The sequence below is a fragment of the Monodelphis domestica genome, chromosome 5, assembly GCF_027887165.1.
Source record: "Monodelphis domestica isolate mMonDom1 chromosome 5, mMonDom1.pri, whole genome shotgun sequence".
In the NCBI taxonomy this organism is placed as follows: Eukaryota; Metazoa; Chordata; class Mammalia; order Didelphimorphia; family Didelphidae; genus Monodelphis; species Monodelphis domestica.
In genome coordinates, this window is record NC_077231.1 from 100,705,041 (window position 1) to 100,723,489 (window position 18,449).

Genomic DNA, 18,449 nt, shown 5'->3' on the forward strand with positions numbered 1-18,449 from the left:
ATATTTTTGTACAGAATAGTTGCTGACGTGTTCTTTATGAATGCTAGCAAAAATATAGCATAGAAGGGGGCAGCTGGGTAGCTCAGTGGATTGAGAGCCAGGCCCAGAGATGGGAGGTCCTGGGTTCAAATCTAGCCTCAGACACTTCCCAGCTGTGTGACCCTGGACAAGTCACTTAACCCTCATTGCCTAGCCCTTATCACTCTTCTGCCTTGGAACCAATACACAATATTGATTCCAAGATGGAAGATAAGGGTATAAAATATATATATAGCATAGGTTATTTCTCAAAAATATTTAAAAATTATTTCTTTGCTGGTAAAATCAGTGTACAAACAACTATGCGGTCTACTGAATGATGGTGCGTTCAAATGCTAGTCAAAGGAATCCATGTAGAGACAACAATATAGATGTGCATCTGTTACAAACATACTCCAGGTTTCAAGTCGTTAAGCATCCAAGAAGTTCTGCACACCATGCACTGAAGTTATTTTGGCACGAGACTCTGGCACATCGGAAAAGAGCCACATCCAGCTGAAGGCTTGCAGATTTACGCCATGCAGCATCAGTGGGTTGTCAAGTAGGTTTTTCAGCTAAAATGCAGGTTTGCTTGCGTATCCTTCCACTGTCTCCTGTAACACATCAGAGCCTTCAATAGCCTTGACAGCTGACTTCTTTGAGGTTTCCAGGATTTCTCCACCCATGATTAACTCATCAAGGATAAAATATGCCTTTTCGAAATTAAATATACTATCCAGCTCAGACATTTCCAAAACACTTGTCTAGTAATTCCACATAATGATGTACAGTCTCTAGTGGCAATAGTTCATTGTCTTGATTTTCTACTGCACAGCAAAAATATAAGCTAGCATATCTTTTCTAAACAGGTTTGAGCTCCTTCCAGTCAACAAGACTGCTCGTCTTTTGAGCACGAGACAGAATCATCTGTACAATTTCTCCGACGATCTTTTTTTCTCTCTTTATCAGGTCGTGTGGTATGCCACTTCTGCAATCTTAATTTCCCTTGTCGACTGAACAGCAATATAAAATGGATCATGTTGGCAAGGGCTGAAGCTGCTGCCCACCACCTCATGAGGAATGGGACCTGCTGCCTCCCCTCCTCTGTAGCCACGGGCTAACTGAGGCCCACACTGGGCCGTGGTGTGTGCCACGGGCTACAGAGGTGACAGGTGAAGCCTTCCCCCTCTTTTCTTCTTTTGCAAAGCTTCTCTTCCATCTTAGAAGTAATACTCAGTACTGGTCCTAAGGCAGAAGAGTAGTAAGGTCTAGGCAATGGAGGTTCAGTGACTTGCCCAGGGTCACACAATTGGTAAGGGTCTGAGGCCAGACTAAAGTCTGACTTTCAATCTGCTAAATCATTTAGCTTCCCCCTCATTAAAAAAGAAAAAAAGCCTTACTTTTTTGTCTTAGTATCAATTCTAAGACAGAGGAGTGGCAAAGAATAGAAAATTGGGGTTAAGTGACTTGCCTAGGGTCACACAGCTAGGAAGTGGCCAAGGCCAGATTAGAAGCAACCTCCTCATTTTGCAGAGAAGGAAATGGGACCAAGATCTTGACCAGGTCAAAGAATTGTAATAAGAGCAAGGGCTTAAGCCTTTCTACTTTTATCTTCTGTCTCTTTCTCTTCCTCTTCTACTTCTACTATTATCTCCCTCTCTAGGGCCTCCTAGCCCTCTGAGCTTTAAACAGAGGATGGGGTGGTCCTTCCTCAGATTGGGGAACAAAGGATTACTTCCTGAGGACAAAAGGGAGGAGAGGAGGGTGGGGGGAGTCAGGAGTCCAGGATCACACTCCACCATCATGCTCTCGACTTTAGCACCACCAACAGAGGCCCCACTGGGCAGCTCAGGCCAGTGTCCAGTGTCATCCTGGTAAGAGCCCTGGAGTCAGGGGACTCAGGTTCATGTCCCAGAATTTCTCCTAATTCACTGTGTGCCCTGGGGTGAGGGGCTAAGGGCCATCACTTCATTTCTCCAGACCTCAGTTTCCCCATCTATAAACTGATAGGATTGGATTGAGGTTTTTTTAAGCCTTTACCTTCCTTCTTAGAATTAGTTCTATGTAATGGTTCTAAGACAAAAGAATGATAAGGACTGGGCAATGGGGGTTAAGTGACCTGCCAAGGGTCACACTAAGCATCGAATTGCCCCCACTATCTCTGGATTTTAGTTCAGAGGCCCTGGGTTTGAATTCTGCCTCTGCCTCTTAACCACTGGGTGACTGTGGACAAGACTCTTCTCCCCTTCAGACTTTAGTTTCCTCATCTGTAAAATGAGCCTCCAGCTCTGATGTGTTCCCTGTCCTCTCCAAAATTAATGAAGCCCCAAAGAGGAAGGAACGTTAGCCAGAACTGGAGGAGGTGAATGAAGGGGAGAGTCTAGATGAGGACTGAGGGGAGGGAGAGGAGTTGAGCTCCCACTTCCCTCCCTGGTGGGAAGTCCCCTGGGGTCAGTGGTGTATTACTGAGGCTGGCTGAGGCCCACTTCCTCTTCCTGGGGCTTGGTGCACCCTCCCCTACCCAACCAGCAGTGGCTCCCTTCCCAGCCCCTTCAGCAGTGCCATTGGCAGTCCCAGCAGGAGATGGGAGGAGGGGGTGTCTGCATCTTGAGAAAGGGGAGGTCTAGTTCCTCAAGTTCTCTCATAACCAGTACCTATTTCAGAACTTCTCACAGTAAGGTCCAGGCAGGGTATGCCCATTTGACAGATAATGAAACTAAGACCCAGAAAAGGGAAAGGACTTGGTCAGGATCAAGTGACTGGTCTCCTGGTCCTATCCTCTTTCTTCTTTTTAAGGTTCTTTTAGCACTAAACTCATTATCATAGCTGCCATTTCTGTAGTACTTACTTTGGTACATTTTAGCTCTCAAAGCTGTTTACATGTGAGTCTCCTGAATAGGGGAGATAGTTCAAGAATAATTCTCCCCATCATATAGATGAAGAAACTGAGCCGCAGAGGAACATAAATCTAGAACTGAAAGGAAGCTTAGAGATCATCAAATCCCACCCTTTTGTTCAACAGAGGAGGAAACTGAAGTCACACAAGCAAAAAGTGTCAGGAGTAGAATTGGAATCCAGGACCTGGGACTCCAATTGAGCTGTCTCTGTGCAGGGCCCCAGAGCTGCAGTTTTTTTATGGAGCCTAAATAGTCAGGGCCAGGGCAGAGAGTCCAAGGAGAGGAGAGCATGGCTGAATCTCACCTCTGATACCAACAATGTGAGGGATGAAGCTCGGCTCCTTCCTCTTCCTCTTTCTGTCTTTTGCCTTTTGTATTCCCAGCACCTGAACCCAGTCACTGCATGCAGAACCTCTTGCCTCTCGCGGCCAAAGGAGGCAGCTGAATTGGATGGGACCCTTCCATCTACCTCATCGCTGCCTCCATGATCCTCCTCTCCACTTCCCCGTCCAAGCCAAGCTGGTTCCCTCCCCTTACTAGGCTGCCCCCAGGGCTTCCAGTCTAATTGGAGTTGGCATGAGGAGAAGGAAATACCGAAAAACACAAAGAAATGGGGAAAAGGGCAGGGGGAGGGTGGAGGTTAGACCTGCAGAGTTGGCTGTGTAAGAAGCCAGGGATGCCCCATCCAGGAGAGAACAGTAGGCTAGAGCCCATCCCATTCTGGACGGAGAGTCTGGCCATTGAATTTGAACTGGAAGGGAACTTAGTGACTGTCTAGGACTCCCTTCATTTTTACAGATGAGGAAACTGAGGCGGCAAGTGCAAAGACTTCTCCAAGGTCACACAGCAAGTCTGTCAAACCCAAGACCTCCCTCTGTCATGAGCATTCCCTGCAGGTCGCAGGAGCCGCCTGAACAAGCCCTGTTCTGAGGGAGTGGATGAGGGTGGGGGAGCCAGAGCCGGGTCAGAAGCAGGCCCGGCCCGGTGCAGGCTTGTCCCCTCATTCCCCGCTTTCAGGTGGAGCCCGGGAGTTTTTTATGTCACCGGCAGGTGGGGACAGGAGCAGCTAGGGGCACTCAAAGGTGCAAGCAGCCCGAGGGGCAGGAGCAACCAGCCAGCCAGGAGCACGCATGGACTGACGAAAGGACCCCCGGCCAGACCTAAGGGCTGGGGTGCAGTTAGTTAGCAGAGGAGGGTGGTGACCTGCACTGGGGGAGGAGAGAGGGAGAGGAGAGGCCGGGCCAAGGGGAGGAGGAAGAGGAGGAGGAGAAGGAGGAGGGGAGGGAGAGAGAGAGAGAGACCGAGAGACCGAGAGAGGTTGGGCCAGGAAGAAGAGACTGCCTTCCTCCTTGCCTCGGGCTGGCCGTCCAGTTTATCTGCCCGTCGGACTGGCCAGGCAGCCTCCCATGAGCAGTCTCTAACCGGCCGGCCGCCCGCTCCAGCCCTCCAAGATGATGAAGAGGCAGCTAAATCGCATGCGGCTGCAGCTGTCCCAAACTGGCTGCTCGGGACGGTGAGCGCAGCCCGGGCTGGGGGGGGGTGTGTGTGTCTGTCTATCTGTCTGTGTGTGTTGGGGGCGCAGAGTTCGGGCCGAGGCTCCAGTGCCACAGTGCCAGCCAGCACCCCCAAGCCCAAACCTGCCTTTGCTTTGCTTTCTCTTTCACCGTCCCCTTCCGTCCTCCTCCCCTCTGAAGAGGGCCTCCTGGGAAGGGAAGTCTTGTGAGGTGAGGCCGCCGCCGCCGCCACTGCACCCCAGCTCTCTCCGGGGAGGAGTCCGAAGGCCTCTGCCCATCCCCCTAAGCCGTTGGGGAAGGGGGTCTGGGGTAGTCTGGCTGGAAGAGGAGGGGCTAGGAATGGAGAATGCCAGAGCAGCCCAGCTTGGGAGGGAGCCTTAGAACCTGAGGCCGTCAGGTCCAAGCTCAGGGGGCCTTGGCAAGGGAAACTTCTGAGCCAGGAGCCCTAGAATGTGGGGCAGCAGAGTTGGAAGTACCCTCCGAAGAGAGGCTCCCGAACGCCAGAGGGACTTAGAACCCAAATGTCCTAGCTTGGAGCCCGGAGGCGACATCACCTAGTTCGATCCTCTCCCCTTCTCTCCCCTCCCCTCGTTTAGGGTGGAACTCAGGAAATTAGGAACTGCTCCCTGCAGAGCACTCCCAGCCCCCTCCGGGGATAGCTTCTGTAGAGGCTGGGGAGGGGCTAGCCCTGGACTGCTGGAGGGGAGGGTCGATGCCTGGGACCCTGGCCCCGCTACCCAGTCTGCACCGGGCAACGAACTCAAACTCCAGGACCCTCCCGGGACCCTGAGAGGCTCAGAGAGCCCAGGGGAGGAGGGTCTGGCCTGACCCAGGCTCCCAGGAGAGAATGGCCTGCCTGTCCCGTCCTGGCTTTGCTTGTCTGGCTCTCCCTGTCCCCGCCCCCTCGGGATTTCAGCCCTTCTCGGAATTCTGCTTTGCTTTTCCCAGGGTCAGGTAAAAAGCCAGCCCTATTCCCAAGCCTGAGTGTCTAAACATCTGCCTTCCCAAAACCAAAACCAGATGGCCTGGCCTGGCCTTCCTTGCCTCCCGCGCCATCTCCTCCCTGTCCCCCCTCCCCATTCCCTCATGGGACCTAGAGTTCCCTCTCATGTTGGAGAACCAAAATGCTGGACTGGGAATCAGAACACCGGGGTTGGAATCCTGCTAAGCCACTTCACTCTGGACCTTAGTTTCCTCATCCTTCAGATCAGGGGGTTCCAGGCATCTGGCATTCTAGAATTCTGCATTATAGGCTCTGTTGGAGAAGCTGGGGGTGGTGGGGGTGAAGTGAGGAGAAAAGAGGAAAAGAATCCAAATTTTGAGCTGAGAGGGAGCTTAGAGTTTAGCTAGGTTAAGTCCCTCTTTTTTTCTATGGAGGGGGAAACTGAGACTTAGAAGGGAAGTGACTTAGGATCATAGCTGGAAGAGATTCTAAAGGCCATCTAGTTCAATGCCGCTCATTTTACAGAGGGAGAATTGAGGCCTGAAAGAAGAAATGACTTAAGATTATAGAAGTAGGAGCAGCTAGATGGATCATTGGATTGAGAACCAGGGCTAGAGATAGGAGGTCCTGAGTTCAAATTTGGACTCAGATACTTCCTAGCTGTGTGAGCATGGGTAAGTCCTTACCATCTTGTGCCTTGGAACCAAGACACAGCATTGATTCTAAGACAGAAGGTACAGGTTAAAAAAAAAATCTGGGGGCATAGAGAGCTAGAAAGAACCAGAGAAGCCATTTTACAGATTGGACAATTGAGTCGGAGGCAGATTGTCCAAGAGCACAGAGACAACATTCAAACCCCAACTCCCTGGTGACAGATTCAGTGCTCCTACTTTTCACTGTTAGCATGCTGACTTTCTTATGCCCCCAAAGGAAGCCCCATGACCCTGGCTTCTTCCCCCCATCCCCTCCCTCTAATAGCTCCCTCCCCCTCAGGATTCCACTCCAGCTGCTCCCTGCTGTGGCAGCCCTTCCAGGCTTGTCTGGGGCCTCAGAGAAGCTCTTCCTGCTGCCCTGCCCCATGTTCCCAGGTGCAGCTCTGGGTGGAGAAGGAAGCAGCCTGCTTTGGGATTCCCAATTGCTCTGGAATGTGCTCTGGCTAGAGGGGTGTGGGGAGGAACGGGTGAGAGACAGTAACCAGTAGCTGGATCTGGCCAGGAGATGATCCTTCCTAGAAGGACACACCAGCTCCAGCGCCTGCTGTCTTCATTCTCTGCTCAGTTACCCTGAAGTGCCCCCCATGCCACCCTCCAGGCTTGGCAGAGAAGCATAAAATTGGAGTTTCAAGGGCCTCAGAGGCTAACCAGGCCAACTAAGGCACAGAGATGGCCAGTGACTTGCCCTGGGTCACACAGCTAGTGCAAGCCAAGACCTGAATCTAGTTCTTCCTGACTCTTGAACTCCCTATACCACACTGCCTATCAGGGGTTCTCAGGAGGCAGGAAAGTCAGTTGAGTAGAGCCTCCCCACTCAAGCACTCTCTCTGTCCCCCACAGTGCCCAAGACACTGCAGAGTTCCTGAGCGAGGACCTGCTCCAGGTATGGATGTAGACCCAGCGGAGTGATGGGAGGCAGGCCTGTACAGGAGTTGGGAAGGTGGAGGGAGGAAGAAAGGAGAGAGGTAGCCCAGTGGGTGCGATGACTCATCAGAACACTCTTGACTGGATTTCCCTGTGAAGGAACATGGGAAAATGGGGTCCCTGGAGTGGGTCAGAGGGGAGGGAGGAAAGGGCAATGGCCCTGAAGGAGGTGCCAAGATGTGGCCAAGTATTGAGGATGTGGCAGGAGACTCTTTAGGGATGAGGAGGGGAGGGGAAACCAGTCAATCAATGAACATTTATTAAGGGGGCAGTTAGGTGGGTTCAGTAGGTTGAGAGCCAGGCCTAGAGACAGGGAGTTTTGGGTTCCAATCTGGCCTCAGACACTTCCTAGCTGGGTGCCCTGGGCACTTAACCCCCATTGCCTGGCCCTTACTGCTTTTTGTTTTGGAATCAATACAGAGTATTATTTCTCAGACAGAAGGTAAGGATAAGTTGGTTAGTTGGTTGGTTTTTTAACATTTTTTTAATTTAAAAAATTTTATTAAATGCCTACTATGCACCAGGCACTGGGTTAAGCCCTGGGGATACAAAAGGAGATAATAGCCAGTGCTCCAGGAGCTTACTTACCAGCAAAGCCCCCAGCCCCCAGCCCCTGAGCTCTTCTCTGACCCCTCAGGTAGAACAGAGACTGGAGCCAGCCAAGCGGGCTGCTCACAATGTCCACAAGAGGCTGCAGGCCTGCTTGCAGGGCCAGAGTGGAACAGACATGGAAAAGCGTGTGGTGAGTGCCCATGGGACCCATTATTTGGTTGGGGCTAGAATGAGGGCAAGAGATGGTCCCAGAGCTGATGGGTAGCACAAACTGGGATAGAGGGAGGTCATAGGATGTTAGGTCTAGAACTACAAGAGACCTTGGAGTTCAACCCCTTCATTTTACAGATGAAGAAACTGAGGCCCAAGGAGGTGGTGACTTGCTCAAGGTCATCAGGTAGGATGTGTCAGAGGCAGAATTAGAACTCAGTTCTCTAACATCAGAACCTATGACCTTTCCTTGTTTGTCCCCCTACACCCCCCTACTACTTTTTGGTTCTAGAGTAAGAACTCTGAGTCCCTTGTCTTCCCCTGCTCTATCACACTTCATTGGGTTTCTTCAATAATATTCAACAAGTTACACTTAGCATCTATTTGATATAAGACAAAGTCTCCTTTCCTGGGCCTCAGTTTCCTCAACTGTAAAATAATAGGGGTTGGACGAGTTGGCCTGTGGAGTCCCTCCCAGCCCAGGATAAGTGCCTAGGATAGATCTGTGGAAGGGACCAGACTCTTCTTCAGTGCAGAAGAAACTGTTGCTCATGGCCCTGTCCCACTTAAGTGTCAGGTGCTGTACAGCGCTGGGTTATAGAGGCAAGAAGCAGCCTAGCTCACAGGGAGCTTTTTTACTCCTCAGGTCTCAGTTTCCTTGTCTATAAAAGGAGGGGACTGTCCTTCCCAGACCCTGCTCGGACGATCAGATCCAATGCCCATGTTCCGTGGCACACAGAAAAGTCAGTATGGGTACGGCTAGGTAGCTAAGTGGATAGCGCACCAGGCCTGGAGACAGGCGGTTCCAGGTTCAAATTTGACCTCAAACATTGACTCGCTGGGTGAGCTCGGACAAGCCACTTAACCCTATTTGCCTAGTCCTTATTGCTCTTCTGTCTTGGAACTGATACTTAGTATTGATTCCGAAACAGAAGGAAGGATTTTAAAAAGAAAAGAAAAATCAATACAAAGTATCCCCAGAGTAGATACAAAAAGGAATCTGAGATCCCCAAAGACTTCCTTTTGGAGGTCTTGCCCCAGCTGAGCTTTGGGGGAAGCCCTGGGTTCCTGGAGGTGGAGGTAAGAGGAGAGGGCACTTCAGGTGTGCAGCCCAGCCTGAGCATAGGTGCAAAGGGGGGAGATGGAAGCTGAGGCTCAGCAAGAAAGGCAGTTTGGCTGGAAAGTAGAGTGAGTAGAGGTGAGAACTTATGTACTAGATCTGAAAAGTAGACCAGAAGCAGATTGAGCAGGGGTAGAAAAGTCAAATGCGGGGGCTCATCGTGAAGGCAAGAGGGGGCCACTGCAGGCTTTCTCTTGAGCAGAATGACAGGGTGAGTCCTGGGCTTTAGGAAAATCAGTCAGGCTGCCGTCTGGTCAATGGATTGGAGAGAGGAGAGACCGGTCATGTCATGTTACCAAGTGTTTATGAAGCACCCACTCTGGACCAGACACTGGGCTGCACCTGGACAGAAAGTGAAAAGCCAAGAAGCAAACAAATAAACCCAAACCCCACATGTTTACAAGATGTTACAAAATGTTTTCAAGATCATTTCTGCTCTTGGTTTGCCTAAATAAAAGATGGCTGAAGGTTTCCCATCTAGTCTTGCCCAGGTCATCCCAGCATGCCTCTCACCCAGTATGCCCTGCCAGCATCCTTTTTATATGCTGATCTGATAGAAAAAGCCTAGAAAAATCAGGAGATCTGGTTATCAGTCCCAGCTCTGACACTGTCGCTGGACACTCAGGCAAACTACTTGGCCTCTCTGATCCTCAGGCTTTTTACCTGCAAAATGGGGATTATAATAATAGTATCATAGCTGGAAGGGACTTTAGGAGTCATCTACTCCACGATCCCCTACAGTGGGCCACTCAGCCTCTGCCTGATGACCAGAGGGATGGAGAATAACTCACTGCCCCCCTGAGGCAGCTAATTCTACTTTGGTCAGCTCTAATTGCTGGGGATTTTTTTTTCCTTATATGGAGCCCAAATCAGACTTTCCCAGCAACTGGCCTTCCCCCTTGCTCTTGGCCCTGCTCTCGGGGCTGAGCAGAAGAAGCCTAAGCCCTCTTCCTGTGACCACCCTTCAGCTCCTTGAAAAGAGCTGTCATATCCGTCCCTTGACCTGGCCCTAGACTTTTCTTCTGAGGCTAAACGATCCCAGCCTGTCCTGACCTGCCATGGACTTGGCCTTCACTTCTCTTTCTGGCTCCCTCCAAGGTGTAGCAGAGGATGGAAGGCTACCGAATTGCTTTGAAAAGCAGGCAGCACTGGAAAAAGAAAAGGAGATTATTCAATGCTAAGTAGATGCACTTCTAGCATATGTGTTTTGGTGTCTTTTTCACTTATATCCTGTTCTCTACCTAGAGGGGCACTTCTAGGAGGGCAGGGCCTTGTACTAGACCCTTCTGTCTCGGGAGGCAGGTACAGTGGAAAGAGCATTGACCCCAAAGGATTTGGGTTCAAATTCCTACTCGTATACTCAACATCCATATGACCTTGGACAAGTCAGTCTGCTTCCTTGGGCCTCAGTTTTCCTCACTTGTAAAATGAGGAGAGTTGGACGGTTGGCTTCTGGAGTCCCTCCCAGTTGTGGATCGATGGACCCTTGAAGTGCTCAGCCCTCAGAAGGGGCCAGAGCACAATCTCTCACCTCTCCCTTTTTTCTTTGCAGAAGAAATTGCCACTCATGGCTCTGTCTCACACGATGGCTGAGAGCATCAAAGAGATGGATCCTGATTCTAGCATGGGGTGAGTGAGCTGGGGAGGGATCAGCTCCTCGAATTCCTGAAGCTGGAGGTACTTCCTCCCTGCACAGGCTGGGGTGCAGATGTGGAGATGGAGACTAGGGCTGGGGTTGACTTGTTTTTCCCACCCTGGTGGGGCAGAGGACCAGGGCCAGGGTGGGAGGGGGATGCCCGAGAGGAGGGTAGTTGTCTTGGTCTGACTGGGGTCTCTTGGTCCCCACAGGAAGGCACTGGAGATTAGCTGTTCCATCCAGAGTCAGCTAGCTCGGGTCTTGGCGGAATTTGAGATGGCCCTGGAGAGGGATGTCCTCCAGCCCCTCAACCGGCTGAGTGAGGTAATCACTGTCCTCCTCATCATCTTAACAGCCAATGAAACAGTCAGGTTTTTTTAAGCTAAAGGTTTTACATGCATTATAATGGTAAGTGACACTTTGCGACCCCATTTGGGATTTTCTTGGCAAAGATACTGGAGTTGTTTTCCATTTCCTTCTCCAGGTCATTATACAGATGAGGAAACTGAGGCAAACAGGGTAAAAGACTTACCCAGGGTCACATAGCCAGGAAATGTCTGAGGCAAGACAGGTTCTAACAACCTGGAAGGACTTAGAGAAGGGACCAAACTGTCATCTGAGCATTTGCCTAGCCAAGTACTAGAAGGCTCTTCCCCGGGGTTTTGGCCCTTGGATGACAAATTCTTTGCTAAGTACAACACCTGAATTAATAATGACTATTACAATAATTCATTTAAACAGTGCTTTTAAATGTCTTTATTAGTGCTTTCATTATTAAAGTGCTTTATTGATGTCTTTTGTTTTTCCATTGCCTCCGCTTCCCACTATGTCTCTTCTCTATCCCAGAGAGCCAACCTGAGCAAATTACTTCATCTCTCTGGAGCCTCAGGTTCCTCATCTGTAAAATGGAAAGGTTGAATGTGATGACTTCCAAGGTCCCTCCAGCTCTAAAAATATGAGCCAATTAGCAAAGGAAAAAAAAGAGGAAAACAACAGTTTTAGCAAAAAACTAACTAATGTATCAACTAAGTGCAACATTATGTATCATGTCCCACATTTGTCATCCCCTACCTCTGCAAAGAAGAAAGGGAGGTGCATTCTCATAGCTCCTCTTTGGGGGCCATACTTGGTTGTATACTTTCAGACCTTCTGCTTCAATTGTTTTGATATTCTTTCCACTTGCAACATCGTGGTCATTCTTATATGTTTTCCTGGTTCTGATGACTATGCTTTGTATCAGTTCATATAAATCTTCCCAGGCCTCTCTGCAGCCGTCATGTTTCATCCATTCTTGCAATAATATTGCATTACGTTTCAGTGTCATAATTCGTTTGTTCTTTCTCTAAATGGTAGGATTCTACTTTGCTTCTAATTCTTTGCTGCACAAAAAGTTCTGCTATAAGTATTCTGGCATATGTGGGGCCTTTTTTGGACTTCTTCATGGACAAACAATATATAATCTCTGGATCAAAGTAGCATGTTAGTTACTTTCTTTATAGAATCCCAAATGGTTTTTCAGGATGGCTAGACTAATTCACATTTCTACCAACAATTCATTCATGTGCTCATTTCCCCACGCCATCTCCAACATTGTTTGCCATCGTTAGGCATTGGATGGCTGTGAGGAGACACCTCAGGGTTTTTTGATTTGTATTTCTCCTATTATTAACGACTATGTAGGTGTTGTGGGTCTGAGATTCTTCTTTTGGTAAGTGTTTGCCCAGATCCCTTGACACTTTATCCCCTGGAGAATTGTTCTCGGTCTTACGCATTTCTGTTAATTCACTATACATCTCCAGTCTCAGGTCTTTGTTGGAGAAATCTGATGCAAAGATTTTTCTTCCCAGTCATTGTTTTATCTTATCCCGCTTGCATTAATTTTATAATTAATTAGTTAACTAATTGCCTTCATTTTTTTAGTATCTTTTCTCCTTCCCGACCCAGGAAGTCATTTCTTGTATCAAAGAATAAACAAGAAAGGAAAATGAACAGTTTAGTAAAAACAACAAGCATGTTAAATGAGACTGACAGTACATTTACGTTAAGCCTATTAAAAACCAAAACCCCCAAACCACATGATTGTATAAATAGATGCTGAAAAAGCTTCTGATAAAGTCAGTGCTTAAAAAAGCAACCCTACAGGTAGAGAAGGGACATTTTAATTATACGTAAAACTGGGCATCTAAAACCAAAAGCTCTCCTTATGGGTCATGGGAAAATACTTGAAATTTTACCTGTACATATACAAGTATAAAGCAAGGATGCCTTTTTTCTCTACTATTATTTAACATATTTCTAGAAACATTAGTAACAGCAATAAAATGAGAGAGAAACTACATAAAAACAATTTGATCCTGGTTAAAAACTAGAGAAGTAGATCAGAGGAACAGACTTGCAAACAAGGAAGAACCAGAAACAATTGAAATTTTACAACTTAATGTTCTCTAATCCTAAGAACAGAAAGTCACTAGGTGGCTCAGTGGATAGAGTACTAGGCCTGGAGTCAGGAAGACTTGAGTTCAAATCTGACCTCAGGGTCCTAGCTGTATGATTCTGGGCAAGTCACTTAACTGACCTCCCCTGGAAAAGGAAATGGCAAATCATTCCAATATCTTTGCCAAGAATCCCCCAGAGACACAATGATCCATCTAAAGAAGTAGACACGACCAAATGACTGAACAAAAACAAACCTAAGAACACAAATTACTTGGGAAAGACTCTCCCATTTATTCAGGAAACTGGAAAGCAATCTGGTAGAAATTGGGTTTAGAGCTATGTGTTAAATGTATATCACAATAAGTTCAAAATGAGGGGCAGTCAGACAGCTCAGTGGATAGAGAGTCAGGCATAGGGAAAGAAGGTCCTGGGTTCAAAACACTTCCTAGCTGGGTGACTCTGGGCAAGTCACTTATCCCTCATTGCCTAGCCCTTACTGCTCATCTGCCTTGAAACTGATACTTAATTCTAAGACAGAAGGTAAGAGTTTAGAAAAAAATTAAAAATGGGGACAGAAGAGTAGCTCAGTGGTTTAAGAGCCAGGCCCTTGCCAGAGCAACTGTCACTCTCCCAAGTCTCTCCCCTCCCCCTCCACTGTCATTGTTGTCAATCAGTCCTCTCTCCAACATTCCAAACACTTTCTCAGCAATTTTCCCCACAGCCAGGCCCAGAGACAGGAGGCCCTGGGAGTAAATGTGGCCTCAGACACTTCCTAGCTGTGTGACCCTGGGCAAGTCACTTAGTCCCCATTACCTAACCCTCAACCATTCTTCTGCCTTGGAAAAATACATAGTATTGATTCTAAGACAGGGTTAAAGAATAAATAAATAAAAATAAAAAATAAGCTCAAAATGATCTGAATATCAAAAGTCATCCTAGAAAACAACTAGAGCAGAGCCAGATCAGGTATCCTTCACAGTTATGGCTCAGGGGAAAGATGTGATCACCACTTGAAAAAGCTTTTGAGTAAACAAAATCAGTGGGACTAGCTTAAGAGGGAAAGTTGTTGATTGGTAGACAAAAAAAGCACAACAAACCTTTGAATCTCTGTCAAGAGTCTGATATCTAAGATATATAGAGAATGAATAAAAATATATGACTAAGAGCCATTCTCCAAAAGATACATCATCATTGTCTAAGGAAGAAGACCATGCAACTACTAAACCATATGAAGGACTCCTAGAAATTACTAATAGGAGAAATGCAAATTAAAATAGCTGCTGTCTCACCCCCTCCCAGGAAATGGGCAAAGATAGGAATAATCCATATTGGAAGGCTTGTGGAAGACAGTGCTATCACACACCATTGTTAGAACTTTAAACATTCAAATAAACAATGTGTTATTGATCTTGGAAAGTGTTTGGATGGTATATTGGGTAGAATGCTAGACCTGGAGTCAGAAAGACCTGAGTTCAAATCCACTCTCAGGCACTTACTAGCTAGGTGACCTTGGACCAGTCACTTAATCTCTGTCTATCTTAGTTTCCTCATCTGTGAAATGGGGATAATAATAGCACCTATCTCTTAGGGTAGCTGTGAAGTTCAAATGAGAATATAAAGCTCTTTGTAAACCTCTTAGTACTTTGATCCAGAAAGCAGTTAGGTTATGTACCCCAAGAATATCAATGCTGTAGTAAGGCTTTGTCTGCATTCACCTAAAATATTCATAACAGTACTTTTTGTAGTAGAAAGGAATTGGAAACCAAGGAAAGATTCTTCTTTTCCTCCCAACTTCTACGGAAGGATCTCTGAACAAACTTTGACACTCAAATATAATGAAATACTGCCATGCCATGCCATAGGAAATGATGGGCAGGAAGAATTCAGAGGAGCCAGATTTATATGAACTGATATAAGGAGAGTGAATAATCGGACCTATGAAAACAACAGGTACAATGACCAAAATGAGGTAAACTGAGGAAAAAAAGGGCCCAAAATGAGCATTATGTAACTATAATGAACCAGCTTGATCCCAAAGAAGAGATGAAGCAAAGCATTTCCCTCCCTTCTTTGAAGGGACAGGAAATGTGGGCCTGGCTATATATAGTCTGACTTGGTTGACATGTTGGTTGGTGTTGTTCAACTATTTTTGTCTCTCTCTTTTTTTTTTTAATATATTTTATTTGATCATTTCCAAGCATTATTCGTTAAAGACATAGATCATTTTCTTTTCCTCCCCTTCACCCCCCATAGCCGACGCGTAAGTCCACTGGGCATTAGATGTTTTCTTGATTTGAACCCATTGCTTTGTTGATAGTATTTGCATTAGAGTGTTCATTTAGAGTCTCTCCTCTGTCATGTCCCCTCAACCTCTGTATTCAGGCAGTTGCTTTTTCTCGGTGTTTCCACTCCCATAGTTTATCCTTTGCTTATGAATGGTGTTTTTTTCTCCTGGGTCCCTGCAAGTTGTTCAGGGACATTACACCGCCACTAATGGAGAAGTCCATTACGTTCGATGATACCACAGTGTATTAGTCTCTGTGTACAATGTTCTCCTGGTTCTGCTCCTCTCGCTCTGCATCACTTCCTGGAGGTTGTTCCAGTCTCCATGGAACTCCTCCACTTTATTATTCCTTTGAGCACAATAGTATTCCATCACCAACATATACCACAGTTTGTTCAGCCATTCCCCAATTGATGGGCATCCCCTCATTTTCCAGTTTTGGGCCACCACAAAGAGCGCAGCTATGAATATTTTTGTACAAGTCTTTGTGTCCATTATCTCTTTGGGGTACAGACCCAGCAGTGCTATGGCTGGGTCAAAGGGTAGATATTCTTTTAGCACCCTTTGGGCATAGTTCCAAATTGCCCTCCAGAATGGTTGGATCAGTTCACAGCTCCACCAGCAATGAATTAATGTCCCTATTTTGCCACATCCCCTCCAGCATTCATTACTTTCCTTTGCTGTTATGTTAGCCAATCTGCTAGGTGTGAGGTGATACCTCAGAGTTGTTTTGATTTGCATCTCTCTGATTATAAGAGATGTAGAACACTTCTTCATGTGCTTGTTAATAGTTTTGATTTCTTTATCTGAGAACTGCCTATCCATTTCCCTTGCCCATTTATCAATTGGAGAATGGCTTGATTTTTTGTACAATTGATTTAGCTCTTTATAAATATGAGTAATTAAACCTTTGTCAGAGGTTTCTATGAAGATTTTTTCCCAATTTGTTGTTTCCCTTCTGATTTTAGTTATATTGGTTTTGTTTGTACAAAAGCTTTTTAGTTTGATGTAGTCAAAATTATTTATTTTACATTTTGTGATTCTTTCTATATCTTGCTTGGTTTTAAAGCCTTTCCCCTCCCAAAGGTCTGACATGTATACTATTCTGTGTTTACTTGTCTCTTTTTTTTACTCTTTTGCTACAAAGAATGGCTCACTAAGTAAGGGAAGGGTGAGACAATTTCATATCTCCTATATTCAGAAATCAGAATGATTTAAAGACAAAAGAAGTCAATACTTTAAAAAAAGAAAAATCAAAGACATTAGAAAGATGGAGACAAAATTCTCTGTTTTCTGATAACTGGATGATATACTTAGAAAACCCCAAAGAATCAGCAGAGAAACAAATTGAGATAGAAATAATTTTAGTAAAGTTGCCATTGCCTAGGAGGCAGGAAATCAGAAGGCCAGTGTTCAAATCCTGACTCCCATCACTTCCTTTCTGTGTATCCTTGGGAAAATCACTTACTTTCTCTGGTCCCAAGTTTCCTCTTTTGTGAAAAACATCTGAAGGTTTGGCCCAAAAGCTACTTCCCCACCCTGACTTTGACCACGTATGCCTTTTGTCTGCCCTACTAGGAGGAGCTCCCATCCATTCTCAAGCACAAAAAAACCCTTCAGAAATTGGTATTGGACTGGAATGCCTTGAAATGCAGGTGAGTGAGTGGAATTTGTACTTAAACAAAACAAGATGATTTATTCCAGGCTGTGCTTCTTTGGAATCTAAGCCAGGCTGGCTTTGGAATCTAAGCGAGGTCTCCTCTCCCAGCTCACTTTGCTCTGTTTCCCAGCTGCAGGCCATACCCTTGATCCTACCCTGGTCATCTCAACACCCCACCCTCTGACTGGAGGAATCATGGGGAGGCCACCCATCCAACACCAAGGATCTGTTCTTCTGATAGCAGTAGGGTTACCTTCCTAGTCAAAGGGCAAAGCATTTTAATTGTGTGTACAGCCTTCCCTGCACACATGTACCCATGTGTATACTGTGAGGATGCATGATTAGCTCTGTGCATATATATATATATATATATATATATATTTCTTTCCTTCCTTCCCTCCCTCATTTCTTTCTTTTCCTTCCTTCCTCCCTTTCTTCCTTTCTCCCTTCCTTCCTTCTTTTCTTTCTTTCTTTCTTTCTTTCTTTCTTTCTTTCTTTCTTTCTTTCTTTCTTTCTTTCTTTCTTTCTTTCTTTCTTTCTCTCTTTCTCTCTCTCTTTCCCTCTTTCTCTCTTTCTTTCCCTCTTTCTCTCTCTCTCTCTCTCTTTCTTTCTTTCTTTCCCTCTTTCCCTCTTTCTTTATATACCCAAGCATGTTCTTAGATGCTCATGGATGTGAGCTTGTTTGGTGTGTGATTATATAAAAATCTGTTAGTGTTTGTGCAGATGTGTATATGTTAGCATATCACGTATGTGTTGTTGATGATACATGCTTCTACATGTGTGCACAAGTAAGAGCATGTGCTGCAGCCATGGGTGTACTCACACGGTGGGCACATGCACACAACTGTTTCTGTGCATACACATGTACTATGAATAGCCACATTGAAGGTGCCATGGGTACAAAGGCCTTGAATTTTGAGCTAGAAGACCCAAGGTGCAGTTCTAGGCTCTACAACTTCCTAACTATGTGACCCTAAAAAGATCATTTCCTCTCTCTAAGCCTCAGTTCCCTCCTCTTTAAAACAATGACAGTTATAACAAAAATAGCTATAGCCTCTGTTTCTATCACCTTAGAAGGCTAACTCAACACTTTTTGGGGTCTTCACATCACTCCTAGGGATATTGGGTGGGTATAACTTATCAAGGCTAATTCCATAGACTTAGGGAGCAGGATTTAGCTTTGTAAACTCCAAAATGCCCTTCCCAGCAGACAACACTTGTGTAGCTTTAAAGGTCTGACAGCAGTCTTAGATAGGCATGTGGGGGTAGGGGTGGAGGGCTGGAGGAAGAGGAGAGAAGGCACCTTTTTATCCCCATTTATAGATAAAGAAGCTCAGAGAGGTTAATTGTTTGCTCAAAGTCACACAGCAATTAAACCTGGGAGGCTTCTGTGGGAAACCTCTCCAGCCATACTATGCTTAAAATATAAGATGTTTGAGAGGATGCTGTTATCATTGCCATGTGTGTGTGTGTGTGTGTGCATGAGAGAGACAGAGACAGAGACAAACACACAGACACAGACACAGAGGAAGAGGGAAAGAA

General features: G+C 46.3%; 1 protein-coding gene and 1 pseudogene across 2 annotated transcripts in view; one reads left to right on the plus strand and one right to left on the minus strand.

Moving 5' to 3' along the window:
• Nucleotides 1–593: 593 nt before the first annotated feature.
• On the minus strand, nucleotides 594–1,057 carry LOC100025654 (AP-1 complex subunit sigma-3-like; annotated as a pseudogene).
• SH3BP1 (SH3 domain binding protein 1) overlaps nucleotides 851–18,449 on the plus strand; it is a 32,371-nt gene continuing 14,772 nt past the window's right edge. Inside the window, exons 1-6 of one of the 2 annotated variants that reach the window (XM_056798902.1) lie at nucleotides 872–4,428; nucleotides 6,926–6,968; nucleotides 7,647–7,751; nucleotides 10,444–10,520; nucleotides 10,740–10,851; nucleotides 16,826–16,902. In XM_056798902.1, the coding sequence (XP_056654880.1) occupies nucleotides 4,367–4,428; nucleotides 6,926–6,968; nucleotides 7,647–7,751; nucleotides 10,444–10,520; nucleotides 10,740–10,851; nucleotides 16,826–16,902 (476 nt within the window). In that variant the 5' untranslated portion in view covers nucleotides 872–4,366. Of the gene's footprint in view, nucleotides 4,429–6,925; nucleotides 6,969–7,646; nucleotides 7,752–10,443; nucleotides 10,521–10,739; nucleotides 10,852–16,825; nucleotides 16,903–18,449 lie in introns of both variants that reach the window. The other variant, XM_056798903.1, reaches the window with a different exon arrangement.